This window comes from Choloepus didactylus, chromosome 18, assembly GCF_015220235.1.
Source record: "Choloepus didactylus isolate mChoDid1 chromosome 18, mChoDid1.pri, whole genome shotgun sequence".
Lineage (NCBI taxonomy): Eukaryota > Metazoa > Chordata > Mammalia > Pilosa > Megalonychidae > Choloepus > Choloepus didactylus.
The window spans coordinates 68,384,058-68,410,642 of record NC_051324.1 but is presented as its reverse complement, the minus strand read 5'-3'; the positions used below and the strand labels follow the sequence as shown (position 1 = coordinate 68,410,642).

General features: G+C 54.6%; 2 protein-coding genes and 1 long non-coding RNA gene across 9 annotated transcripts in view; all 3 read right to left on the bottom strand.

Annotated features, from left to right (window-relative positions):
• Positions 1-15,797, bottom strand: part of TTYH2 (tweety family member 2) — a 38,001-nt gene extending 22,204 nt beyond the window's left edge. For 3 of the 4 annotated variants that reach the window (XR_005212694.1, XM_037809255.1, XM_037809257.1), the window contains exons 1-3: positions 15,616-15,797; positions 8,240-8,412; positions 4,457-4,568 (exon numbers count right to left, since the gene is read on the bottom strand). Coding sequence is in view for 3 of the 4 variants with exons in the window: in XM_037809255.1 (XP_037665183.1) it covers positions 4,457-4,568; positions 8,240-8,412; positions 15,616-15,744 (414 nt within the window). In the remaining variant the exon portion in view is untranslated. The remainder of the gene's footprint in view (positions 1-4,456; positions 4,569-8,239; positions 8,413-15,615) is intronic. The other variant, XM_037809256.1, reaches the window with a different exon arrangement.
• LOC119513812 lies at positions 13,155-15,314 on the bottom strand. Its single transcript, XR_005212695.1, has 3 exons — positions 14,129-15,314; positions 13,438-13,623; positions 13,155-13,334 (listed from the first exon to the last, which is right to left on the bottom strand). It is a non-coding gene; the product is annotated as an uncharacterized LOC119513812 (long non-coding RNA).
• A 5,718-nt stretch (positions 15,798-21,515) lies between the features above and the next one.
• Positions 21,516-24,258, bottom strand: RPL38 (ribosomal protein L38). Of its 4 annotated transcripts, none has more exons than XM_037810176.1 (5): positions 24,190-24,258; positions 23,959-24,000; positions 23,736-23,796; positions 22,120-22,242; positions 21,516-21,588 (listed from the first exon to the last, which is right to left on the bottom strand). In XM_037810176.1, the coding sequence occupies exons 2-5, from the start codon at positions 23,959-23,961 to the stop codon at positions 21,563-21,565; spliced, it is 213 nt and encodes a 70-aa protein (XP_037666104.1). In that variant the 5' UTR covers positions 23,962-24,000; positions 24,190-24,258; the 3' UTR covers positions 21,516-21,562. The 4 variants fall into 4 exon arrangements, with proteins under 4 accessions (XP_037666104.1, XP_037666103.1, XP_037666105.1 ...); XM_037810175.1 differs by having other exon boundaries at positions 24,162-24,245; XM_037810177.1 differs by having other exon boundaries at positions 24,115-24,224.
• Between the last annotated feature and the right edge of the window lie 2,327 nt (positions 24,259-26,585).

The window sequence follows — 26,585 nt, the reverse complement described above, 5'->3', positions numbered from 1 at the left end:
GCCCCTAACCCACCAGCGCTCAGTCCATGGGCTCTGGCCTTAATCAGGTTCTAGGCTCCAAGATCCAGAGAGACCCAGATGGGAAACAAACAATTTTTCTTCCTTAAAAATTCTCTTAAAACTTTAAACACTTTGCATGATGAATTATTTTTTAGAGGCACAAACTGTTTACATGGAAGAGTTCCTATATGGCTACATGAACTTTGATTCCCACAGAAGGATTTCTAAATGCCCTACAAGAGAAAGGCTTTGTTGGAGAACTAGCAACAGCCCAGAACATGCCGAGCCCTGTGGGAACGCAGAATGATCCCACTTTGAGATAACAAAGCAGACCCGGCCCTGGGCATTTGAGAAGACAAGTAACCTGGTCTTCTCTGCCTGCTCATGTCCCATCCTGGACGTCTGTCCGGAAGGTGGACGTCCAGGTTCCTGTCCCGCAGCTGGACTTTAGAGCCTGGAGTTGAGCGGATGGGACAGAATCAGCTACCCACTCAAAGGCAGGGCAGAAGGTGGCAGTGCCTGTCCTGAACAGAGTTTCAGACAAATAGCACAGGCAGGGCTCGGATGGGAGACGTGCTTTCAAACAGTCCAGAGCTGGGGTCGACAGGGCCCAGGGACAAGGCTGGGACCTCCGAGCACGGCCCCCCTAAGCTGCCCTGAGCCCCCACGCCAGCAGCGAGGAAAAGAGGAGCTTTGTTGTTTCGCAGTTGTCACGCGAACCCAAGAAACACAGCTGGCTACGAGGGGGCTGGGGCGCTAATCTTCAGCCAGGCAGCCTTGGGCTTCCCAGGCCCAGAAGGGGGATCAAAAAGATGCAGAAAGGGTAGGAACTTCCCACAGGGACAGCTAGGTAATGCTCCTGGTGGCCAACTCTGGGTTCACCCCTCTAGAGGGATTTAGCATCAACTAAAGAACAGCCTTTACAGCTGCTTCACACTGCAAGTTCCTGATTCCTGAAAAGACAATGGCTCTCTTTGTTCTGTTTTGTTTTTCTTGTTATCAGCCGATTGTTCACTTTCCGGCTTATGCCTGGTTCTTACAATCTGGTTAAGGACTAAAGAGATATGAACGGCCTTATAGATGCAGGAGCTTGTAGCTTCACACAGCAAGGAAATGTGAAAGTAAATCCAGTAGCTAAATGTCACCCTAATAAACTTCCCCTTTCAATTTAATAAGATAATATGCATGCAAGTGCTTTGTAACCATAGGCTACAAATAGCACTATTATTAAATATAACGTTAGGAGCGGACCAAGTAATATGTTATTTTTGTATTCCTATATGAAATCAAAACAAAATTTAGAGCAATTGGATTTAAAATTATTTCAAGATTTTTCCCATAAGACCACTTTTTTCTCCTTCCATGGTTCTACATTTTAACTTCTCTACTTCTTAAACCCCTCCTTGCAAAAAAGCAAGACAATAAACATCTGGCAACCATTCTCTTTCCTCCTGATGTCTTCCCATAGGAAACAAAACAAAACAAAACAAAACCATCACAAAATTGACCTACTTACAGTTGTCCCCCTCCCCCACGCCACCCCCCAGTTCCTTTGTGGGTCCAGCAGACAGAGCTCCCAGGGGTGGAATCAGGCTTTCTCCCATGGGGACAGAAGCTCTGAGAGGAAAGGGACAGCTGGGTGCCCTACTGGCGCAGGGTGAGGGCAAGAAGAGGGCGGAAGGTGTTTGTGCTCAGGATAGAGCAGAGGCTCTCGGAGGTGCTCTCTGCACCACCGAGGGAACTTGTTAGAAAAGCACCTTCTCAGCCCTGCCCCGATCTACTGAATCAGGGGCCCTGCTGCTCCTGTTCGAACGAGCCCCTGGAACGAGCCCTTCCGGTGGTTCTGACGCAGGCTCAAGTTTGAGAAGCTCTGGGAAGGAGGAAGTTCCCCACTCCAAGGAGGCAATCAGAGAAGGACGGGTGGGTCAGGCGACGAAGGGGTCAGTGGGTCAAGAGGAGGGGCTGAGACTCAGATCTCAGCTTCATGAGGGTAAGGGGCGGGTGAAAACACAGGATCAAGACCAGGAGCCTGGGTTCTGGCTCTTTCTCTGAAACTTACTAGCTTTCAACCTTGGGCATAGCTTTCAAACTTGGGCATGAACTTAACCTTCCTCCCCCTCTAGGGCTGCTCACAGGCCTGCTGTGGGCTCCAATGTGAGCCTGGAGGAGCCCCAGGGCCAGCGGCAAACAGGGCCCAAGCAGAAAGGAACCTGAGGCCCTTCTTTCAAGCAGAAGATGCTGAGAGCCGGAGGGGCCGGGGGTGTGCACAGGAGCCTTTCACTGGGTGGTCAGGAGGGGGGCACTGGATTCATAGAAGGCACCCTTGGGCTCTGGCACCCCCAAATAAGCCCTTTCTGCCCCTCCAAACTGGAGTGTGCAGCTGATCCAGAACCCTGGGAGGCCTGTCTGAGCCTTTTTCCACCAGCAGGGTGGAGGGGCTCGGGCAAGGGGTGCCTGCCTGGTCAGGGAATGGGAACGCAGAGGAGGGTCGACCTTCACGTGTGGGGTGCAGCCCCGAAGGCTACTCGGTGGCCACCAGGGTCTGAGTCGGCCTGACCAGCGCCAGGGGTCCCACCCCTCCCATTTGGCCACCTACTAGCCCTTCCCCAACCTGAGCCTCCTGTTTCATGAGGATTCTAATTGTTCTGATGATGCTCACATCACTGCCATCACCCCCAATTGGATATTTTTTATGGTTTAGGAGCCTTTCTCCACCATCTCCTCTAACGGCAGTTGTCTGATATTCAGGCCTTTACCTCTCAGATCTGGGTCCAGAGCCCTCTTCCTATTGGGAGAACACAGCACATGCCTGGGCCCCAGGGACCCCAGGGCTCACCCACCCGAGGAGGCAGGAAGTGGGTGGCTGTTGGGATGGAGGCAGCTCATGGCTCGCTGGATGGCCTGGAAACCCCAGGACTCCTGTACACATTTTTCAGTATGGTGGAGAGAGGACAAGGGGCTGATCACGAGGGACATCCCCTGTTTGGGGGAACACGGGGCTTGCTCTGAAATGTCCAAAGCTGGCCCTGGAGCCCCTTCAGGCCCGAGGATGGATGGGCTCCACTTGGGGTTCCTGTGCCCAGTTCCTCTGCCTATGTAATTCTCATCCTGGGGATAAGGACTCCAAGACCTCGAGCTTTCCTGGTCTGGAGAAAGACAAGGCCCATCCCTTAAACCCCCACAAGCAGCCAGTGGAGGCCACGACTTGCGGTGCTGGGGCTCCCCTGGGCTGGGCTCCTCCTCCAGCAACTCTGGAGGTGGGGTGGGGAGGCAGAGGAGAGGGGGCAGCACGATGCCAAGGGCAGGCAGACAGAGCCCAGAGGGCCGTCACCATGGAGCCCCTTCCCCACCAGTGCGTCCCTCCAGGATATACCCACATCTCCGTGTGCCGAGGCTGTCCCTCAGCTCCTCCACCCCTCACTCCAGAAAGCTGACCCAGCCCAGCTTCCAGATACCTGGGGCATCGGCTCTCAGGCTCCCAGGGGTGGGAAGTGGGCCCCAGTGGAACAAGGGGGTGGATGGGTGAGTTTGGCAGGAGACACAGTCCCTGCTCTGGCATCTGACCCTTGGCCATGGGAAGGGCCCCCTCACCCACCCCTCCAGGGTGCCAAGGAACAGAGCAGCTCTGTGTCTTTAAGATGGGTGGCCGGTGGAGGGATTAAAGCCTTAGAGCAGCTTAAGGGCAAGGGAGGGGACACGCTCAAATGAAGACCAATCTGTCCAGCGAATGTCAAGGCAATGCCCAAATATTCCAGTTGGGGCTGGGACTCTGTGGTTGAGGACGCTTGGCACAACTGGGTCACTTGCTAGGGGCATTGCACCACTGCGGGGACCTGGCCCCCAGAGGATCCAGAAAAGGCACAGATGGCCAAGGATTGGTTTCCCTCAAAGCTGAGTTTTGCCTTTTCCACTGAAGCTTCAGCTTCCAGGGGGCACCCAGGGCTGCCACGGGGCTGCCTGGAAAATCAGCCTAGAGCCCCTGATGCTTACAGTGAAGGTGGCATGCACCAAGAGGGCCAAGAGTGGCAGTGGAGAAGACCTCAACTCCGCCCTGCCAGCTCAATCACTCAGGTGGGGACAGCCCTTTCCTTCCTCTGGCCAGCCCAGCCCAATCCTTCACCTTCGAGTCCCCAGATGATGTCGCAGCCCTGGGAGCCAGAGCCCAGAGGATGCTCGCCAGGTTTTCGGGGGCATCTCACCACCCTGTGTGGGGTCCTTCACTTGGTTTGGGAGAATTTTTCCCCCTTGGCCTGCCCTGTCCCCCACAAGCCTTTATATAAAGCACTTAAGTGACCATAACGCAGTAGGGCTATTTTTCCTGGGGATAGAGGACACTGTTCCAGCCACCGTGCAGCGCCCGAGCTGCAGCTAGCTGGCATCTGACAGGGGCTCTTGTTCTGGCCAAACTGCCCGCAGGGGCTGTGCCCATGCCCTGCCAGCTGCCCAGGAGGCTTACCAGGGCATCGATCCCGGAGAAGGTGTGGTTCGCGTTGTCCAAGGAGTAGATCAGCTGGTACACCCCATCATTGGTCTCGCTGTTTCCATAGAAACCAACGCCCACCGCAGCGCTGCAGGCAAGACCCCATCCAAAGGTTAGAGGGCACACCCAGAGGGAGAGGGGCTCAGGGGCGGGGGCGGTGATGGCTAAGGTTCTGGCAGGTGGGGTGAGGTGGGAGGTGGAGGCTAAGGGCCTTACAAAGTCGTGCAGCAGGAACCAGCGTGTTCCTTGGCCCTGGCAGACTTGCTCCAGAGCACACATTTCATTTAGGCAAGAGGGAAATACTGCGGTCCTCTAGTCCAGTGGTTCCGAAAGGTAGAGGAGGGCTGGGCCTTGAACCTAGAGATTCCGGGGTGGTAGGTCTGGGTTGGGTCCAGGAACCCAGACCTTTCACCAGCTCCCCTGGTGATTCTGACATGCAGGTGGGCTTGGGAACTGCTAAGTCATATGCCCAGGGCCGCACTTGGTCTCTCTCTTTGCCTCCAGGAACAGGGTCTCCCTCTCCATTCCCCAGTTTCCCTGCCCCTTCCCACCCATGAGGCAGCCTGTTCTGCTGAAGTTCCAGCTTTCCCATACTGAGCAGAAACCAGCCTCCTTCAACCACGCGCCCACGGGTTCTCGGTCTGTCCTCTGGGGCAGCCCAGAATAAGCCTCCGATTCTGGGGACATCTTTCCAGACAATTGAATGAGGCTCCCATGTCACCCTTTAACTCCTGGTCTCTGAGTCAGACACGTGTCCTTTTGGATCAGGCTGCTGGGCCCTTCTCTCCATCATCCTCACCCTCCAGGAGCAGCTCTGTCTATGGGTCAGGGGCTCTCACATGTGGCCTCTGAACGGAGCACCAACATCCAGGTTGTCCATCCGCTCCAGGCGCAGGGGGGCTAATTAGGGGCCCTACGTGTCATGGGCATGGCCTGTGCCCCCCCAGCCCAGCCCCACTGCCCCGTGGTTACCCACAGCCCTGAGTTTCTTTACCCGAACTGCTGTTAAGCCTGGTCCCCCTCCTTCCCGTAGTGCTGTATTGATTTTTTTTTTTTTTTAAACTAAAAGCAGAACTTGAAATCTATCCCTGTTAAATGTCACCTTATCTGGTTTGGATCCAACATTCCAGGCAGAACAAAGCATTTCCAGTTTTGTCTCTGTCATCTATCATATTTTATCAGACACACACCACTCGGGGTCATCTGAAGATTTATTAAGGAGCCTCCTGAGTTTTCATCCAAAACACTCAATTTGGGGGGGACAACAGATCATATGGGCAGACATTTATACTTTTCATCTAAACAGAACAGGGTCGAGGGTGGGGACCTCAGAAGACCGTTAGCAACCTCTTTTCGGGGTACCCTCAACCCCAAATACAGTATATCTTGTGGAGTGATCCACGGACCACCTGGGGTGCCTGTTAAAAATGCGGAAAAGCAGACCCCACCCTGGGCCCACTGCAGCAGCGTGGCCAGGGAACATGCATTTTAAAGCAGGCCTCTCACAGGCTTCCTGTGTGTGTACACATGAGCACACACGTGCTACACTTTGCGACCTACAGTGTAAATCAGGACGCTCTGGGTAGCTGTTGAACCAGCTGTGCATCCGCTTATCCAGCCTGTATTTCTGTCTAACCCACAGGGATACTGTGGGGGAATTTCATCAAACACCCAGCTGAAATATTAACATACTAAATTTATTATATTTCCATGAGCCTCCATCCAGGGACTACATCAAAAAGAAAATGACTTTATTATGATTTGAAAAAATACCCTTTGTTTTCTCCTTGTATTTATCATTTGATCTTCCAATTATCTGTCTCATGATCCAGTGTTTTCTGGGGATCTGACGCTGAGCCAAGGCTTTTACAACCCTTTAAGGTTGGACCTGATTTATCTGGTCACCATGTCTCCTGGCCACCCGCTCTATTCACAGCGGCTTCCATTGCTCTTAAAATAATTATCATTGCCTAGGTTTGGCTCCCACCCTCTCCTCTCACATCTCTTCACACCAGCACACCATGCTCTCTGCCCCCCACCCAGCACCCTCAGTCCCCACACCCAGCCCTGCTCACCCAGCCTCTCCGCTCCAGCCACACCAGCTGCCTTCAGCTCCTCAGGCGCCCCTGCTCCCTCCTGCCCCAGGGCCTTGGCACGTGCTCCCCTGCCCTCTGCCTGGCCGTCTCCCCTCACAGCTCACCTCACCTTTGCTTAGTTAACGCTTCCTCATCCTACAAGCCGGGGTGCCCTCGTCACCCAGGGATGCGTGGGCAGGTCACCCCATCTCACGCCTACTCCTTTCCTCCACGGCACTGTCCTGAGTGGGTGATCATTCCACCAAGCAGGTGTGTGAATCTTTGCTTCTCCCAATAGACCGAAAGCCACAAGCAGGCAGAACTGGTGCCCATCTGCTTTGCTCACCCTCGGCGACCCTTCGCCTGGTATAACTGATTCGTAGAATGCTGTGGAATGAACCATGCTACACTCACACCTTCTGTTCTGAGTTTTCCTTAGACTGCAGATGATTATTATTTTTACTGTTTCAAGCTTTTCTTCTGTTGGGATATTTTATTTTTTAGAATCTGGCTTCCCATGAGAGCTCCTTCACCTTCCACCTCTCCGCCCACCCCTGTGCCCCTGGCTCTCCATAGGAGGACTTTGACAGCCAGTCACTTCTCAGGAGTCCTTCTTTACTAGGGGATCATACTTGCCTTAAACTCCCAGCCTGGGGCGAGAACTCTTTCCTTTAGGCTAATTATCTACACCCAGGCCCGTGTCTCACCGAGCCCTGGGTCCCTCCCACGTGCTCCAGGCTTCGTCACCCTGCCAGCTCCTCCCTGCCTTTTGGCTGAGACGATCTTTGTGGTGCAGGCGGGTCGGCCAAACTCAACACGCTCTAACATGAGAAAAATGAGCTTGGCCAGGGGAGGCGAAGGGGGTGGCCCCCCGCCCGGGCCCACCCTGTCCTCTCCACTCGGCTCCCACTGTGGGGTCCTGGACACAAACACACTTAGTGAGGGACTCTAACCCCAGAGGGTGGCCACACCCCAGGAGGGGCTCAGGAGGACACTTCAGGAAGCACCTCTGCAGACACAAATACGAGAAAAGGACAGCTCTGGAAAGCAGCCAGTGCGTGTGTGGACGGCACCCGGGGTGGGGTGGGCCGGGCAGCGGGGTCTCTGGCCCAGGAGTCAGAAGTCCTCGTTTTCTCATCCAAAGCAAAGGAGAAGAACTGACTAATGGCACTAAAAGCTACTGATCTTGGGTGAAGATGGAATTGATCTGGGCTGGAGTGAGGCTTTCTCCTGGCCTCTTTGACCCAGGGTGGCAGCTGGGAGGGGACAGGGGCAGAGGGACCAGAGATGCCTACTGCCTGAAAATGCCACGCAGTGCCTTTTCCAGGCAGCAACCCACGGAGGACAAGCTGGGGTGGCAGCCGTTCTGGGGGTCCCCTTGCCACTCCAGGCATCTGATTTCTGTTGTTTGGCAAGAAGAAGGACACATTCACTGGGAGAAAAAGCTCTCCCGTCGCAGTTCCCGGAGCTGGGACAGGAGAGCTCAGTGGGACAGCCAACAGACCACTTGGGGCTGGCCAGGGGGGCTGGTGATGGGGAGAGGGGAGGGATATGTCATGGCCATGGGGCCACCCACCTGATGTTTTAATGCCGAGAGTCTGCCGAGGCTGCCCCACCCTTGCCCCGTGTAGACGGAGATCCCCTCCGGGCTGCGCCCCGCAGGCCCAGCCCGGAGGCCACTCACCAGCAGATGAGCCCCGCCACCACGGCCGCCCAGGTGACGCAGCAGGAGCTGTGCTGTTTGGTCTGCGCTGCCCCGTCCCGCCGCCCGCAGCACAGCCAGACTAGGTAGGCCGTGAGGAAGACGAGGTTCAGCCCCAGGCAGACAGCGGCCACCAGCCCCAGGAGCAGCAGCGACTGGAAGACAGAGAGGCTTGTGTCAGCACTTTGTTCGCCCGTGGGGGGCCCTGAGCATCCCGGCCAGGGGACGTGGGTGTAGGAGCTAGGGACCAGGCATGTGTCCGTTATCTGTCCTATCTTCTTCCCTTCCCTCCTTCCGTGATGAAAGTCCCTGCTCTGTAACCAAGAGCGTTCGTCACTTGGACCCTGGCAGGGAAGGAGACGCAGCTTCGATGGTTTACAATTAGCCACGTGGGTGAGCAGGAGAGGGGCTGCTAAGGGCTGCTCCCTGGGTTTCTGGCTTAAACACCTGGATGCAGGTAGGGCCCTGGGCCCTGCCATTGAACGACTCTGAGCAACTGAACAGCAGAGGCAGGAACTTCCCCCGACAGGGCCGAGGGGGACGCACCCCTCAACAGAGGGAGAAGAGGTACCCCAGGGAGAACCCCAAGAAGAGAGCCAGCCGAGCACATCAGAGGAGGTAGCTTGCTCAGGGCACCTCAGAAGCTGAGAGGGACCCAAGACGGGGCTGGAAAGGGGACCCCATTTTCCTTGTCCAGTCATTCTACAACCGGAATGTAAAGAGCCTGTTCTGGCGGGGGGGGGGGGGGGGGTTCCATCCAGAGACATGAGAACCACCTCCTTGCTGGGTGTCAGGGTGGGCAGCCAGGACATGCCCCATGGTGCCCCTTTCACAGCACCCCGAGGGAAGGGCAGCTGACCCCCAGGTGCCACAGGAGCAGCATGCCCAGAATGCTGAAGGGGACAGAGAGTGCCATGACCTCGGCCCCCTGGAGCAGGCCCCTTCCTAGGGCCTGCCCAGCCCCTTGGGGTCTGCAAAGGGAGCCGCTGTCAGAGGGCCCGGGTGGCTCCCCCTCCCTTGCCCTCCGATTTCTTGATTCAGCCAGATGGATACCAGATGGCACCAGCTTTGGTGGCCGCCAGCCAGGGCTGCAAATCAGGCTCCCCGGCTGACCTGCTTCCTGCGGGCTCCCTGAGTGGTTCCTGGTCTGGAACCCCCAGTGTTCCCATCAGCGGCTGTCAGGGTGGGAGCCTGTTTCAGCAAACCTGTAGGCTGGTGGTGGGGGACGGGGGGACCTGGGGACCCGGGGACCCTCCCAGTCTAAGGGGGAGGCTTACACGCACATGGAGACAGTCCTGAAAAGCAGGCTGGGGGTCTGCAGAGCCAAGGCCCTGGGCCATTTCCAGGAGGGGGAGCAAAGCAGGGTGGGGGAGGCATCCGCCATAGTGGGCGGCACCTGCTTGGGCTGGGAGGGCCCAGGTCCCTGGCCTGTGCTGCTTGGCTGCCCGCTCCTTGCCTGGTCCAAGGATGACTGTCTTGGATCAACAGGTTTCGGAGTCTCAGGGACAAATTGCCAAAGTGGTGGGGACAGCCCAGAAGACAGCAGGAGAAATGGCTCATTTGGGAGTGAGGCAGATGAATCTGACTTAACATTTGGCCTTCACCTCCGCCTAGGATCAGTAAATAGTAGATGCTGCCAGCTCGTGTCCCTCCTCCAGGCAGCTGGGGAGGCGGGGCCAGCGGATCTGAGCACTTTATCCCTGTGAAGTCCCCCTGTCCCAGATCCCCCAGCCTGGACACTCACTAGCATGGCCTGTCCCAGGGACTGACCCCAGGAGCCCCCAGCCTGGGTGAGACAATGGAACACAGCTGCCCTTCTGGATCCCAGCCTGCGCCCCCTCCCCGAGGGTCCTGTATCCTGGGCCAAGGCCAAGAAGGCCAGGATGGAGGGGGTGAGTAGAGCCTCCTACTCAAGGGGAAGTTCACCCTGTGGCATTGATATCTTCTGGGAACTTGCTGGAAATGCAGAATCTCAAGCCCCGCCCTAGACACAGTGAATCAGAACCGCATTTTGAGATAAGCCCCAGGAGATCTGAATCCCATTAAAGTCTGGGAAGTACTGGGTTAGTGTCGATAGAGGTTCTCAAACTTTTCCCAGCAGCTTGGCATTGGCTTCAAACAGAACAGTTTAGCACAGCCCCGTATACAAAAATGGGGATCAGCCGCGAGCAGAGTTCCGATTCAGGAGTGGATGGAAAGTGCGGTGCTCTGTCCTAGCCACCCTATCCTGGTCCCTGGTGCCCTTCTGGGAAAACCCAGGGTCCCCTTAACGGTTTGCACACCTCCAGGCCACAGGCACGCCCTATGCCCCGGCAATTCCACTCCTGGATTTTTATCTTACAGAAAGGAAGGCTCATTGTCTCCAAAAGACACACACACCAATGTTCACAGCAGCTTTGTCAGTAATGGCCCCCAAGTGGAAACAACTCAAATGTCCACCAACAAGTGAACGGATACACAAAATGTGTTACATTCATAAAATGGAAGACGACCTGGCCACGAAAACTAAACTGCAGCCGCAAAAACACTATGAGTGAACCCCACAGATACCATGTTGGAGAGGGAAGCTGGGCTGAAGACTGCACATACTCTACAGTTTAATTTAAATCAAGTCCAAAATCTGAGAAACTCATCACAGTGATGGAAGACCGTTGGGGAGGAGCAGGAGGGAGCCATGTGGCGGGTCAGAAATACTCTATTTTTGATCTGGATGATATCTCACCAGGTATAGATGTAAAAATTCATTGAGTGCATTTAAGATTGTACACTTTCCTGTAAGTTATACCCGATTCTTTTTTTTTTTTTTAAGTAACAAAACAAAAACCCAGACAACTCTCTGGTGTAGATTAGAGAGGCTAATATTCAGACCTCCCCACAGCTACACTTTACTTCTGGTTTGCCTCCTGGGCTGCCCCCCTATCGACCTATCCCCAAATAGCAAATCCCATGCAATCCACCGCCCAGCAAGGCCCAGGATCCTCCAAGAAGTGGTCTAGATGTGGGGTGGTCCGTTCCAACTCTCTGCCCGTCCCCCATCGCCCTGCGAGCCTGGTCCCCCACTAGCAGGGTCCCGGGCTCCAAGCTAAGCAAGCAGCTGGCCTCAATTAGGTCCAGCCCAGGAGAAGGCCCTTTGTTAGCAGCTCACCTCCGGAACCTTCTCCGGGTGCTGGAAGGAAGCTGGGGGTGGTGATGGGAGAGGGGTTGGGTAAGGAGGAGAGGGGGGAGGGGAGGGGAGGAGGAAGGAGGAGCAAAAGGAGGAAGAAGAGGATGCCTGCCCAAAGGAGCCACCTCCCCACAGCTATTCCAGGAAGTCACCTGCTGTGCTCTAATAGGCAATTATTTCCTGCTCCTAATTAACACTGCAAGTTCCCATGTGCATGGTGGGGGAGAGGGGGGCTCTTCCCAGAGGGAGCCAGGAGCAGAGCAAGCCCTCCTGCTCTGACAAAGCTTAGAAAGGATAATTTCCTACTACCTCTTCCCCTGCTCTCATCAAAGTGACTTCAGTTGTTTCTGGTCTGTCACTGTGATGAGAAACCCAGAGCAGAAATGCCAACCCAGGACCCAAGCTGGGACAGCAAGGACTGACTGCATTCTGGGAACAGCCATGCTGAATCTGGACCCCCAGGGGCCTCTGTACTGGACGGGTGAGAGGGTGCAACAGCCAGAGTCCCCCAGGAGATGATGAGAGGTGAGCCAACCTCAGGATGGGGGAGAGAAGCCAGGAGCACCCAGAATTAGAGGCCGCCCTGGGCCCGATCTGGGAGGGTTAAGCTCCCCCTCCTGGGGCCCAGCGTGATCGTCTGATGACCGTGACTCAACGTCCCCACTGGATGAATGAATGGGGCATCCTCATTCCAGCCTTGGCTCCCCACCACCTCCCCGCAGGGCTGGGCTGGCTGCCTGGCCTCTCCAGAGACATGCCCCGAAGTTGGGGTGGGGAGGGAACCTGGCAGTTCTGGGTCCAGCCCCCACTCTGCCCCCTCCCCCGGCCTGAGGATACACACTTGGGGACTCAGGGAATCTAAACGAACCACCCTAAGTTAACATGTTAAAATAATGCCCAAATATAAAAAACTCCAAAATATTCCTGCTATCTCTTAAGACACGTCAAGGGAACAGTCGTTTACTGATCCAGGGGAAGGAGAAATAACACCAGGCAGCTCATGGCTCCTGCACGTTGACAGTAGTGACAGCTAACTTTTGTAGGGGCATGTAGAGTTTACTAGGAGATTTCAAGCTCCAGGGTCTGGTCTCCCTGGGTGGGGCTTGGATGGGTGAGGATCGGATGGCCGCGCCAACATCTGGGAGAGGATGACACTCCGGTGGCTGGTTGAGGGAGACGCTGCTGGACGTGGCACCGGGTGCCGTTCCTGTTAACCCCAACATGGCCCAACATGCCAGCTGGGGTGTGCTCCCTCCCGAGGCAGTGATTGTGACAACAGCAGCTGGCACTGGCCACACGCCTCCTACCCGCTTACCCATCGTTACCTGTTACTATCCCCTCGAAGGAGGAATTACCTCCGTTTGACATGAGAAGACTCAGGCTGAGAAGTTTGGGTGCTTCCCCTGAAGACATGTGGGGACGCCTTCCTTCCTCCAGGCTCCCTCCTCCACCGCCTGCCTGGGACTCCCCCGGAGCCTCTGGTGACCTGAGGCCAGCTCTCCCACGCGGCCTGGAAGACTTGAACAGGCAGCCTGAGGGAAGTCAGGCTCAAGTCCACTGGGGGGGGAGGGGAAGGGACGGATCACCTGTCAGGGGCACCTGAGCTTCCACTGCTCCCCCAAACCCCATAGGGCAAGTGAGGGCACCTGTGTCCTCAGGGCAGTTGTGGGGACAGTGAACTCGTTCAGGATGGTCTAGTTCACCATGTGACCTGCCATTCAGCCATCTCTGTGCTTCTGAGACCCCCTTTGCCTTCTAGATCCTACACACAGCTCATTTCAGTTCAGCACATGTTGCTGAACCTCAAGTTCAATCTCTGTGCCAGGGGACCCTCAATGCACTCAGCGTGTTACATGGGCTATCTCACTTCATACTCACAGATGACGGAAGCGAGGCTCAGAGAGGCTAAGACACCTGCCAATGGTAACACAGTAAGAGACAGAACTGGGGTTCCAACCCAGACAGCCAGATAGCAGAGTCCCAAGCCAAACCACTTTGCTGATGCCAGGGCACTGACCTGACGCCTGAGGCCCTGATGGCCTTGGTTATCGCCATCACCCCCACATCTGGACAGTACTTGGCCTCAAGCAGGTTGGCCAAGTGGATGACTGAGAGCAGAAGGCGCCCAGCTGGTGCTAACTGAGCAGCCACCTGACTGTCCCTGATTGGTGCTCAGGAGGAAAGGGGATGTCCAGGAGGGACCCTGTGGGCAGATAACAGGGGAACTTGCTAAAATAGGAGTGGCCTTAAATAACACTGAGAGCCTGACTTCCTGCCCTGGCCCACCCACTTACCTCCCACCGACCCTCAAGGGCCCAAGAGGGTGGCGGCCCGGGAGCAGTGGCCAATAGGGAGGGGAAGCCCTTCGGAGCCATCTGGTGCCCAGCACCCAGTGTGCCGAGGTTGGAACTCGGGCAGGAGGACAGGGCTGTGAGTGAGCGGGTGCCTCTGGCTCAGCTGTGCCTGTCCATGACCTGGGGAGGCGGAGATTCAGGCCACAGCCGCGGGTCAGACAGGTGCTGTCTTGGGGGTCAGTGGGGTGTGAGAGTGCCCTTCCCATCCCCACCCCCACCCAAGGGTCTTCTTGACCCAGACTGCAGTTTAAGAATTCCTCTGGCGGAGGGCCGGAACCCATGATCAGAGACTCCTGGCTGGGTACGGGATCGGTGTGCAGGGTTTGGGATACACACACACACTCACACACTCACACCAACACAGCTGTGTCTGAAATCCTATCTGCCTCTTTTCATGAGTTCATGAAGCAGAAGATTCCCTGGAGCTGTCCCCAGGCAGCAGGATTCCAGGGATTTCCATAGGCTGCGGGAGAGGGAGTGGTGAGTACACATTAGGGACTGAGCTGCCCCTGGCTTCCTGCCTTCGTCCTCACATAGCAGCAGGAACGGATCCCCAATTCTCCCTTCCTTCTGGAAAAGCAGGCGCATCTGCCAGGGGCCCGAGGGTGGCCGGGACGCTCAGGGTTATTCTTAGACCTCCCGTCAGGGTCAGGGCCGTGGGCAGCACACACCCTACTCCATCAGGATCCCCCGGGGCCTGCAGGAGGACGGCCTGGAGGGGAGAGGGGAACAGCTGACCTCCCTGCTTGGCCTCTCGAGGCCTGCACCTGCCTGGACCTGCCCCCCCCGCCAGAGCTCACCTCTGAGAACCCGATGCAGCAGGCGCCTCGGAGGCCCCTGGGGGGTCAAGTCCCCAGGTGGATAGGTGGCTATGAACAAATGTGCGGCCCTCCTGGGGTGGCCCAGCCCCTTGATCTTTGACCCAAAGGTGGGAACAGGCTTGACGGGACCTGAGGCCAGGCTGGATGATTCTGCAGTTGTCTGAAAGGGGAGGCCTGGGGGGCTCCGGGCCGTCTCGGGGGTGCAGAAGTAGGGAAGAGCAGAAGTCAGGAGATGAGGGGGCCAGGACCCCACAAGCCAAGGCCACTCTAATAAAAGGCCTAGAAGGTGTGGAGGGAGGCAGGGACGGGCGGCATAGGACCAAGGGGGCGACAAAGAGGCTGGCTGTCAACAAAAGGGCAGAGGGGAGGGTGGGAGAAGCGGCTGGTCCCCGGCCACCTTCCTTCCCTCCCTTGAACAGACCCGGCTGTGGGTTCTCCCTGCACAAGGGGGAAGTCACCCACCGCCGCCTCCTGAGCCCTGCGGCCTTCCAGGAGGAACCCAGGCGGCTCTTCAGCCCAAAGTGCTCTGGCCCTGGCCGGGGAGGAGGGCGCTGCTGAGATCAACTCGGGAGACGCACGTCAGTTTCGGCCCAAACTTCTCCCGGGCCACGGCGCCTCGGAGACAGGGCTCCCGAGGCCGCGTCTCGGAACTTCGGGAGGAGAAAAACCTCTGAACGCTCCCCGACATCCCCGCACCTCGCGCGCCACAATTACCCGGGTTCAGGCACAGATGTCCCTGCACCCCCCCCCCCCCGGCCCTGCCCTCCCCTTCCTCGGCGCTCGGTCCCTTCCTCCACTTCCCTAAGGCCTGTTTCGCTCCGATCTTTCCAGGGTTCCTGGTCCACGAGGTTCCCAGACAGGGGTGGAGGGTACGTGGACAAGGGTCCCGGGGGAAAGGAGAAAACGCGCGAAGGGAAGCGGCGGCGAGGGAGAGAGACTGAGGAGCCCCGGGCGCGCGTGGGTCGGACTCGGGTCCTCGGGGACCCGCCGTGGCCCGGCTCTCCGGCGGCGCGGACTCACCTCCTGGTAGCTCTCGTCGCGGGGGTTGAAGGTGCTGTTCACTGGCTGCAGGCGCAGGCTGAGGTGGGGGACGCGGTGCAGCCACACGACCCACCAGGGCGCGATGTACTCCACGCGCGCGGCCGGCATGGCTGTGCCGATCGCCGCCAGCCCCGCTGCAGCCACCGCGGCCGCCGCCGCCCCGCCCGGGTCCCGCCCGCCCCTCCCGGCCCCTCCCCGCCGCTCCCCGCGCCTCCCCTCCCCGTCCCGCGCCCCCGCCCCCGTCTGGCCCCGCCCCGCCCCTCTTGGCCCCGCCCCGCCCTGGGCGAGCGCCTAAGTTCCGAGGAGTCCCGCCGAGCGCCCCCTTCCGGGACTGGCCCCACGGGCGGAAGAGTGGAACAAGTGATGAAAAGTCCCCAAACTCTCCTAATGTCAGTCTCTAGCCCCCCTCCCGGCCTGCTGCTTAGTTGCTTAGATCAAATCAAGGACCTAAGGTGCCACCGAGGGCGGGCGGGCAGCAGAGGCAGGCGTGGGAGAGCGCGGCTGGCTGTCCCAGGGGCTCATGGGGGTGAGTGGACCCCCTAGGGGAGGGGGAGGAGCAGTATTCAATCAGCCTTTGGGTCCTTCACCCTGAATTCACTATCAATCATTTATTGTTCATCTCCCGGGTAAACCACGCACAAAGAGAAGAGAGAGGAGGACCCGTCTCTGGAGCTCCTGACCCACCTGCAGACACAGCTGCACGGACACTGACGCCGCTGAGACAGCGCTGGTGAGTGAAGACCTGGCCTCTTCGGGGCTGAGAAAAGTTGCCGATTCCTCCTGGCAGGTGGGGCAGGGCTGGCTTCCTAGAGGAAGGGCCCCTTGAGCCGGCTGGATGGGTGGGCAGGGAGCAGCGCGGAAGAGCCCGTAGGGACAGGAGACAGGAGAGCACTCTACAGCAAATGTCTGCCGAGCATCTGTGGGGGCCAGGTGCTGTTATATCAGTGCACAAAACAGACAAAAAACCCTGGCTCGTTGCATTTTACTGGGTGGAAGATAATGGTAGCCAAACAAGTAAAACATGTCAGGTCAGAGGGTACTTTGGAGGAAAAGCCAAAGCAGAGCAGGCCACGGTAGACCAGGGCGGGCCAGGGGCGGATCAGGTAGAACTTCGTGGCCTGTGGCCCTTACATTGAGCATTTAAGAGGCCCCATGGAAAGGCCGCTCATTCTCCAAGGCCAAGGTCAGGGAGAAGAGTAAGGACTGGCCAAGGTGTGTGAGGTGGCAGCCACGGAGGAGTGATGGGGTTGTGATGGGATCAGCTTGTGTTGGAGATGAGTCCTGGAGTCCTCGAATCCTTGGGCAGATGGTCGAGCAGGAGACTGGACGCCAGTGAGCAAGGACCCTGAGAGAGAAGCTGCAGATGTGCTTGCCTGAATGCAGGGGGAGGAGTCTGGGATGACTCCGGAGCTTCTGGCTTGGGGAATTGGTGGATGAAGGTGGCAAAAGCAAGACAGGAGCAAAGAGGGGCAGAGGGAGGGAAGGTGCTGAGTTTGAATCAGGCGATGTCAGGGTTCTGAGGTGGAGATGCTTACAGGAACTGGCAGGGGCAGGAGGGGCCTTGCAGGGAGGGCAGCCATTGGCTTAACGAAACCCCCTAAACAAGAACTAGCTTTTCATTATTACTGCTTCTTGACAACTGAATCTCGGCTGAATGAATGAGCAAGGCTGGGAGTGGAAGGGAGAGCAACCAGGATGGCTGTCATTCCTGGGAAAACTTCCACCACAGGAAGTTTCAGGGACAAGGACTGAGATACGAGGCTCAGAGGCAGGTGTGGGCTGGGGGTTAGGGACCGAGAACGGAGGCAGGGGGATGATGGAAATGGAGACTACAAGCTGGGAGGTACAAAGCATCAGAGGGAGCCTTGTGTGGGATGACACCCTGCAAGGAGACACCTGGAACACCCACAAACACACATGGCTGCCCGAGAGGCGGACCCCAGGTGCCCACACTCTGTCAAAGCTCCAGGGGCCCCTGAGGGAGTCCTGCCCCGGGCTGGGCCTTTCCTCCTGGTCGTTGCCATCTGAACACAGCTCCTGTGCCTGGTCGCTGTGCTCGCCTCTGCCAATGCCAAGCGCTGAGAAGGAGCAGACTGGGGAGCAGGCCCAGGCGGACAAGGCTGGGCCGGCTAGTTCCCTCCTAGGGGCTTTCTTTTCATTCAGCACATTTTCATTGAGCATCTTCTCTTCCACAGGGATGCAGTGATGGAGGAAATACACGTTCTCTGCCTGCAGAGTCTCGAGTCCAGCAGGGGAGGTGAGGCAGACTTTTATCCTACAGAGCAGTTAATCACACCCCCTGGTAAGTGCTCTGAAGAGCCCTGTGCTGATGGGTAACAGGAGTGGGGTCCTTGGGGGTCCTCGGGGGGTTGGGGGTTTCCCGAGGAACGATGCAGGAGGTGAGATCTGAAGGATGTCCAGGAATTGAGTAGGGACATGGTGGGGTGCCCTGGCAGAGGGCTCTGAGCAGAGGGAGCAGAGCCTGCTGAGAGTGAGGACCAGGGAGGGAGGTGGGGAGTCATCAAGGGAGAAAACCAGGGTGAGGGGAATGACTAGAGAGAGAGACTGAAAATGGCAGGAACGGAAAACAGAGCAAACAGATCCATGGCTGGCTACTGGGGACCAGGTGAGGGAGGGAACTTTTGGGGTGATAGAAATATTCTATTTGACCGCAATAGTGGTTACATGACTAAACATTTGTCAAAAAACAGAATTGTTCACCAAAAAGGGTGAATTTCACTGTATGTAAATTATGCCTCACTAAACCTGACTTTTGCAAGAAGTATATACGTTTATTACACAAGGAGAAGGAAGAGAAGGAAGAGAAGGAAGGAAGGAAGATCGGAGGCCCTTTTTGGTCTTTATACTCAATGCCCAGCACCTGCGTGTGGAGGTGGGCGTTCAGGGGAAACGGCTGGCTGGGGCATTAGCAGATGACCACCAGGTATGTCCATGGGAAAAGGAGGAAGCCCCTGGGGGAATCCTAGATGGAGGAGGTGGGGGAGGCTGAGCTGGTTTCCCATTCCCAGTTTACCTCCGGGTCCAGATACTCCCCTCTGGGCAGGGGTAGGTGAGCGAAGCTGTGCCTAGCAGAGAAAGGAGGGTGCCCAGGAAGGACCAGGGGTCAGGCAGACGAGACTCAGGGGCTCCCCTCACCATCCACAGGAAGGGGGCCCGGTTGTCTGCTGAGCTGGTTCTAGCCTGGGAAGAAGGCCCTCCTCCCTAAACCCCAAGGGGCTCTGGGTGAATTCAGCTGCATCGGCCTCTGGCCTCTGGACAATGGCTGTGAGACGTCACATTTTATTAATGTTTAAGGTTGGTGGGAGTTGTTGTGAGGTGAGGCAGGTAAGGGTTTCATTCAGCTCCCTCCTCAGGAGCAAGTCTGTGGCCACTAGCGGTTTGGTAGGGACCCCTTCCCAGACCATGTCCCCAGTGGGCACTAACTGATAACAAGAATGATGCAGTCTGCAGCTGATCCTTTCATCTTGAATCCCGTGACAGTCACTGCCTGGTGCCCTGTACTTTGTCCCTGTCTTTCCTTTCCAGGACTCAGAGGCTAAAGCTGCAGATCCTTGCCACGAAACCCCCAAATGCCAGTCAGTGCATCTCCAATAGACTCAGGAGTTGAGGCTGTGTTGAGATTAGGGTGCTGTGAACTCCAGCGCCTGAAGAGAAGGGCTGGCAAGCCATGGAGACCCACGTGGGAGGACTGACTTTGAAACTGGTGCAGCAGAGCCCAGGGTGGACACCCCAGAGGGAGTGGGTGGAGCGAGGGGGAAAGCCTGCAGACAAAGCTCCACCACCGCAGCTGCCTGGCACCCCAAAACCTGCCCAGCCCTCTGCCCACAGCCAGTCACTGACCCTTCCAGCTGCTTCTCCAGAGGCCCACAGACCTAGAGAGCCACACCAGTGAAGCAAAGGACCAGAGGAGGAACAGACTTCCAAGGAACTGGTTGGGGAGTTGTAGGGCTAAGGACAGCACTCCTGGGTCCCTGTAGATCTCCACTACCCACCCCAAACCAACAACAGTGGGCCGTTTGCCCCTGCACCCGGCTAGCAGCTTTCAGTGCCCTCGGGGCTCACCAGTGCTGACAAGGTCACCGTGGTCTCAAAGTGGTTGCTGACACTGGCCACCTGTCAGAAGCACCTGAGGTGTACCAACATAGCTATGCCCCCAGCTGACTCCATCAGAATCTCCAGTCAGCTCCGGCCACCCTAGTATGCAACTCTAAAAGCACTCCAAGTCACTTAGTGCAAGTCAGGGTTGGAAACATTCTATGAAAGAATGCCTTCTCCTGACTGCCAGACAATCCCGGAAGGGCTGGTCTCCTAGGAGCTGGGGCCAGTCCCTTGACAATGTGCTGGGGACAAAGAAAGCCTGACTGGTAAACTCTCCCTCTCCCTTGGGAAGAATGGGGATAGAGGAAAGCTGCTGAAGGTACCAAGTTTTTTCTGCAACAAGGGGCACCCAAGGGGCCACATCTGGGCCTGTCAACCACCACTGGGCATCCTGTGCACCCATCCTCCCCGGGAAGAAACAAAACCCAAGCCTCTCAAACTCATGGCAAAATTCAAAAACTGCTTTCCATCCTTATTATTCTTACAGATTCAGACTGGCGCTGACCCGTTACAACAGGCCTCCTTGCATCAGGGCATTTGGTACATTTAACACAACACCAAGCATGCTGTGTGGCTACTTCTGTATTCTCATTTGTTGTGGTATGGCGCCACCTTGTGGCCTGTTAAGTCATGATACCATCTCCCTTCCACCTCTAATTTGCTGGCAAGAGCCAGGAACTATCCTAAACCTTTTCATGTATCTACATACATTAGGTAATTTAACCTTTACAATAAACCAAATACAGACTAATATATTCACTTTCCATCTGAGGAAACTGAGGCAGAAGTGATTTCTCAAGATCACTCAAGTTAACAAGTAGCAGAACCCAATTCCCAAGGAGTCAAGCCTGACTGGGCCCTTGCTACACTCCGTCTTATAGGACCTGTTTGAGCAGCATGCCCCTTCCAGCTCGCCCCCCACTGCTGTACTAAGGTCCAGAGTTGTGGGGCCTGAGTCAGAGGTCCTACCTCGATCGAAGACCTAGAAGCCTCCCTGCAGCTGTTAACTGGATTTTGCAGAGAATGGTCTTTCAATTCCAAGGGGTCTGTTTCCTGTTTCATTCCCTTTTCCTTGGAATGCTCATCCTACCACTCTCTTCTAGGCTGGCAGCACTTACTCTCTTGTTTTTAGCTTAAATGTTCCTTCTCTGAACCCCATATCTAAATTGTCCTTTCACATGCATTATTCTTACCAACACCATACTTTTCCTTCCCCAAACAGTGCAGGTGTGCAGTACTCAATTGCACAAGTAACTTCATATATTCTCAGCAATACTAATGAAACGCATTAAAGGGGGGATTTTATTCTGTACCTGAGAATGTGTTACAATATGAAGAAAAAATCTTTTGGTTTGGAAAACTTGACACTTATGGGATCTGGGAACAGAAGACAGTGCCTGCCCATAGAGCTTTTAGTATAAGCCCAGATATCTACCTCTGCATCACAGGAATATTCCAACAGGGAAGATACAAAAGGTTGCGATACCACCAGCAGCTACATTCCAAGGAAAGGATGGCTTAGCTGGCAGTTGTTTGCCAGGAACGCTGAACAATTCCTTCCTGGAACAACCACTTTAATTATAAGGCAGCTCATTCTACGTAAATGAATTTTAAGTCTCAAGAGTGCAGACTGGCTCACTTCCACAATTATCTGGCTCTTCAAACTGCCTGCATGGAGGCAGTAACCAGGAGCTATATTTTGTTCCCACCAGAAGCCATCACCAAGAACTCCCCTTCCCATTCTCAAAGACAAGGGATACTTAAGAATTTTTAAAATTTTAATACAGTTCAAATCAGCACATCTGGTTCATTTCAGCTCCTTCACCGCCAAACCTAGAGGGAAAGAGTTACAAAAACAGTCACCCAGAATACATTTTATCTCAGTTCCTATTCCTTGTTTTGATTTTGTACTCATGCTAAGAGTTCACAAAGCTCCCTACCAGGGAGGTTTTGCTTTAAATATTGTTTTATTTGATGTTAAAACATTCCCCCTAAAGGTTCCCAATGAATTCGTACAAAGCCCAAGCTTTGGTAACTAGCACTAAGGTGGGGATTAAAAAGAGTTGTCCAAGGACAAATGTTAGTTGTTATTGTGTTAATAAGCATGGGGATGGAATGACAACAAACCATACTGTCCTTGGCCAAAGAAATGATCTTTGCTATTGCATGTAACCTCTGAAAATCACAATTATTCCTTGCATTGCAAACAGCAAGAGCAAACACTTAAGACAAATCACAAAATGGGCTTCCCTAAATCTGGAGAGGATTCAAAACGAGATGGCGACACACCAACTTTCCAGTCTGGGTCTCTGTCACCCTCCCCCCACCCCCCACCTGAAACACCCCGATTTCAGGGCTCCTCACCTGGGGGCAGGGATTGCTTCAGCTTCTCTGCCTTCTCTTTGTCTGTGATGACCAAGGTATAAAGGTATCTGCTGCACCGAACTTTAAATTTCACATTATCCTTATTTTTCTTGATTTTGACAGCTACCAAGAGACCATAATTAGCAATTAAATTGTGTCACATAACGAGATGCTGCATGGTCCTACTGCTTTACATTTCTGCATCAAGTGACACTCAAATGACTGCAACTGGTCAGCCAGTGACCAGCTGCATTCTCTAGTACTGATCCTCAGATGAAAAAGAAAACATGATTTCCCATTCCTCTATGACCTCAAATTTAAAATATGGTGCCACAAATTTCCCTTTATTAACACCCACGAGCCTGGGGCTTATTCGTTATTCAGTTTTCAGTTATTCAGTTATATCAGTTTTACAACAGATATTTGAAACATTGAACCTAACATCACAGAATCTTCTGTATCCACCTTATTTTTCTTTGAGGAATGAAAGTAGTTCCTGAGTACAGAGGTGGATAATCTGCTGAGATCCAGAACATTCCACCACTCCATTCTTGTGAGTCAAGACTTTGCATAGGAGGATGACATTCTGGGGTACCAGCCTAGAGTTCTTCCTTCAGGAAGCCCCCTTCCCACTGGACAGTGCATGCATGTAAGAAAGCACACACCACAGCTTTTCCTGAAGAGATCTGTCATAACAGGAACACAAAAGTGACCTTCCCTTGCTCCTCAATGAAAATCCCTTTAGAATCCCTTAAGAGGTTCTCCCTACATGACACCGTTTGGCCCCACTACTGGCCCTGTGCATTAGAGATGGTCAGTGTCTTAGCACACCTTAATATGGTCAGCCCAATACTGTTCTGTTTTCAAAAATTACCTAGTTTTATCTTCATGGCAAATCCATTGAGAAGGAAGCTATAAGCAGCATTTGATATACTAGAAAATGATGACACTAAGTTAAATAAGGAGAATGATGTAAGAATTCAAAATCCACCTTGAATAAAGTTTAACCTGTTTCTTAAAACTATAAAAAAGAGATAATAGCACAATTCCCTTCCACATTTGATGTAAAGGAAAAAAACATGGGCAGCAGGGACTGGCATATAGAAACCAGAAACTTGCTGTTTTAGGTTTTCAACTCATTACCTGTTTAGTTTTTATTTACAGGCCAGTAAAAGAACACATATAAAAATAACTTATTAGTAGCTATGTTTCACTGTGAGCAGGGTCTATTTTCAATTCACTACACCCAGGACCTGAAGTGTAGCATTAGCTTAATGTTTAAGGGATGTGCATTTCTAGACTTTCCATCAGTAAGGCTTTCATTCGGTATGAATACACTGTTATGCATATGATATGCCTACTATATGCGCAAAACACGAAGTCAGAATGGTTTTCGAGATGCTCCCAATTAGCTGAGAAGGAGAGCCGTCCGCAACTCCTTCCACCACCTCACATGGACCAAACAGGGTTTTCTCATGGGAAGTACGATAAAACGACTGCTCCCCCCCCAAGCCAGGGATATGCTTAAACAGCTCAAGCTATCTCCTGTGTCTGGGAAGAACGCCCCGGGAGCAACACCAGCTCACGGCGCGCTCCGCGCCAGCGCGAGCACTTACATTTGGCATCCTTTCGCCTGGCTGTGAGCAGGAAGTCCTTGATTTCCTCAATTTTGCGAGGCTACAATACAAAGGGAACGGAGAATAAACTGCTGACGCACCCTCTGACCGGTGATAGTCAAACCCACTATTCCGCTTGGGCCTCCGGAGACCCTGGAAAGCCTCTCCCGCCCCCGTCCCGCACCCAGCCCCCGGGAAGGTCCCACGCAGGGGCCCGGCTCACCATGGTGACGAGGCGCGCTGGGAGGCGGGCGCTGACCTGCACCTAGTTGGGGGAACAGTCCTGGGAGTTAAGAGAGCACGGAAAATGGTCGCGATTCCCGCTTCCCCTCCCTCCGAAATACCGGCTTCATCGCACCCCCTCCTCCTTCCCCGTAACCTCGATCCAGGTCTGGGGTGCCCAAATTTCAACCGGCAGAGGATTACCCCGGATTAACCCCACTTTCCCACACACCGCCGAGAAACAGAGCCAACGGTAAAAAGCAAAGACAGGAAAGAACGAGACTTCCGTTTCCGGGCAGTTAGTCCCTCCCACGGAGGAAACTCGCTACGGTGTCGGCAAAGGGTCAAGAATCACGCGTTCTCCTTTCCCATTTCAGCATCCTGCCCCCTTCTGGTCTAGATTCACGGTGCAGGTCCACGAATGTGATGGATCTTTCCCCCTTTCCAACTCCCCGCTCTCTTCCTTCTCCCCTGTTCTTTCTTCTTCCCTATTTTCTCCTCCAGTCCTTCCTCCTCTCTTCCCTTTCCCGGCCGCAGCGGCCAGCACCTCCCCGCACAGGTTCAGCTAACCCTGATTGTTTACTACATTCATTAGATGCTTTGGGCATCTCCACAGAGCTTTTAGTCATTTAATTGAAGGGGCCCCTTCTGTGAACATTTTGGAATCTCTGGCTAGGGATTCCTCACATTTCCTTCTGGTCTCCTTTTCCAGACACCAAATCTGTCGTGCTCAGAGGGTCCTCCTGTGCCTCAGTTTCCATTTCATGGATCTTTTCCACTTGCTGTTTCACTTCCTTTGGGAATTGGCATAGAATAAGAAACAAATTCATAATCCAGTAGCTGGCACTTATTGAGCGCCTGCCTCGGCAGCACACGTCCTCTCGTGACCCTGGCCGTGGGGAGGCTGAAGGCTCCCGGGGCGCCTTGTCTGAAGGCTTGAGCCGCTCTGGGTCTCGTTCCCGAGCCCAGGCTCCCGGCCGCTTCCATGAGGCTTCCCGTCACCCAGGCCTGCGAACATGACACGAGCTGGCTCACTTTGGGAAGGCCTTCTGGCTCCCCCCAGTCTGCATCCCAGGCCTGATGTGATTTTCCTGAGCACAGTTATCCCCGGTTCTTATACTGTCTTTTAAGGTAGACTCTGGGAAACCTATGGTTATTGATTTTGCTTTTATGTTCTACTTTTATTTTTAACCTCTTTACAAATGTCTACATATTATTATATTTGTTTTCCCCAAATTTAATAACTGCACTACAGAATGTAATTGCCTTGTGCTTATTATTACAGAGTTGATCTGCTGAAGAGAAAGAGCACTTACTTTACCAGGAGGAGCAGAAAGTCTTGTGGACTTGTTCTCCTTCCTTCCTTCCTCCTGCCTCCCTCCCTCCCTTCCTGCTTCCTTCCTTCCTCCCTTCATCCTGTTAGACAAACCTACATTGAACACACTCCTAGGGATTCAGGGGAGACTCTACCAATGATTTCTGTCTGAGGGAGATCACAAAATACTCTAATTGTTCCAGAGAGCCTTTGAAAGAAGCCAGACTGTAGTTCTGCAACTATAGAGGCATCTGAGTTTTAACAGTGGGAAAAGTAAGTTGGTAGAAGCTTAATTTTGGATGTCTGCCGTTCTGGCTCCAGTCTAAGAATCATGGGTACCTCAGCCCCAACCTGAGACGGATGTTCTCAGACTCCTCAGCCTCACTTTGCCAGCTCTCCTCCCCTCCACCCCAGGCAGATGCCTTTTTGGTCTTTTCTACCCCACTGCTCCTGCCCCAGCAACTGCCCTTTCAGCCAAACCAACCTGCCTGCAGGCACTTGCCGTGTACTTTCTGACCTCCAGGCATTTGCCTCTGCTGGTGTCCTCTGCTATGAGGTGCTACCCACCCTTCAAAGCTCAGCTCCCACCTCTCCTCCTTCAGGCAGGACCCTCCACCTCTGGTCTCCTTTCATATGTCTCTCATACAGCAAGCAGTTACTTACACACCACCTCACCGTACTGTGCTGTGCCACAGTATTTAACTTTCCACACATTTGTACTGACTTCTCTTTGAGAGCAGGGACAGGGTTCACATTCCATTGATAACTCTTGGAATGCAGTACCCACCTACATAAGTGGTGTTCGATGCTGGTATCATAGGATTCTTAAGCTGGTTATGACCTCTTAGGTCATTCACTATATGAAGGGATGGATGGGGGAAGGGCTGGGGAGATGGATGGAGAGAAGGATGGAGGGATGGATGGAGGGAGAGCTGGAGGGCTGGAGGGATGGCTGGATAGATGGATGGATGGAGGGAGGGCTGGAGGGAGGGCTGGATAGATGGTGGATGATTGGAGGAAGGGATGGAGAGATGGACGGAGAGAACGATGGAGGGATGGATAGAGGGAGGGCTGGAGGGCTGGGTAGATGCAGGAACAGATGAATGGAGTGAGTGCTGGCTGGATGGTGGGATGAATGGAGAGATGGGGGGAGGGGTGGATTCATGTGCCCACAGTAGTGCCTGGCACATAGTAGGTGCTCAAAAGTATTTGTCGAGTGAATGACTTGCTTCTCATCCCCACTGCAAGACCGACAGGACAGGGACAGGGTGGGGGTGGGGTGGGCACTGCTTTTCCTTTTTGGCAGTGATCCC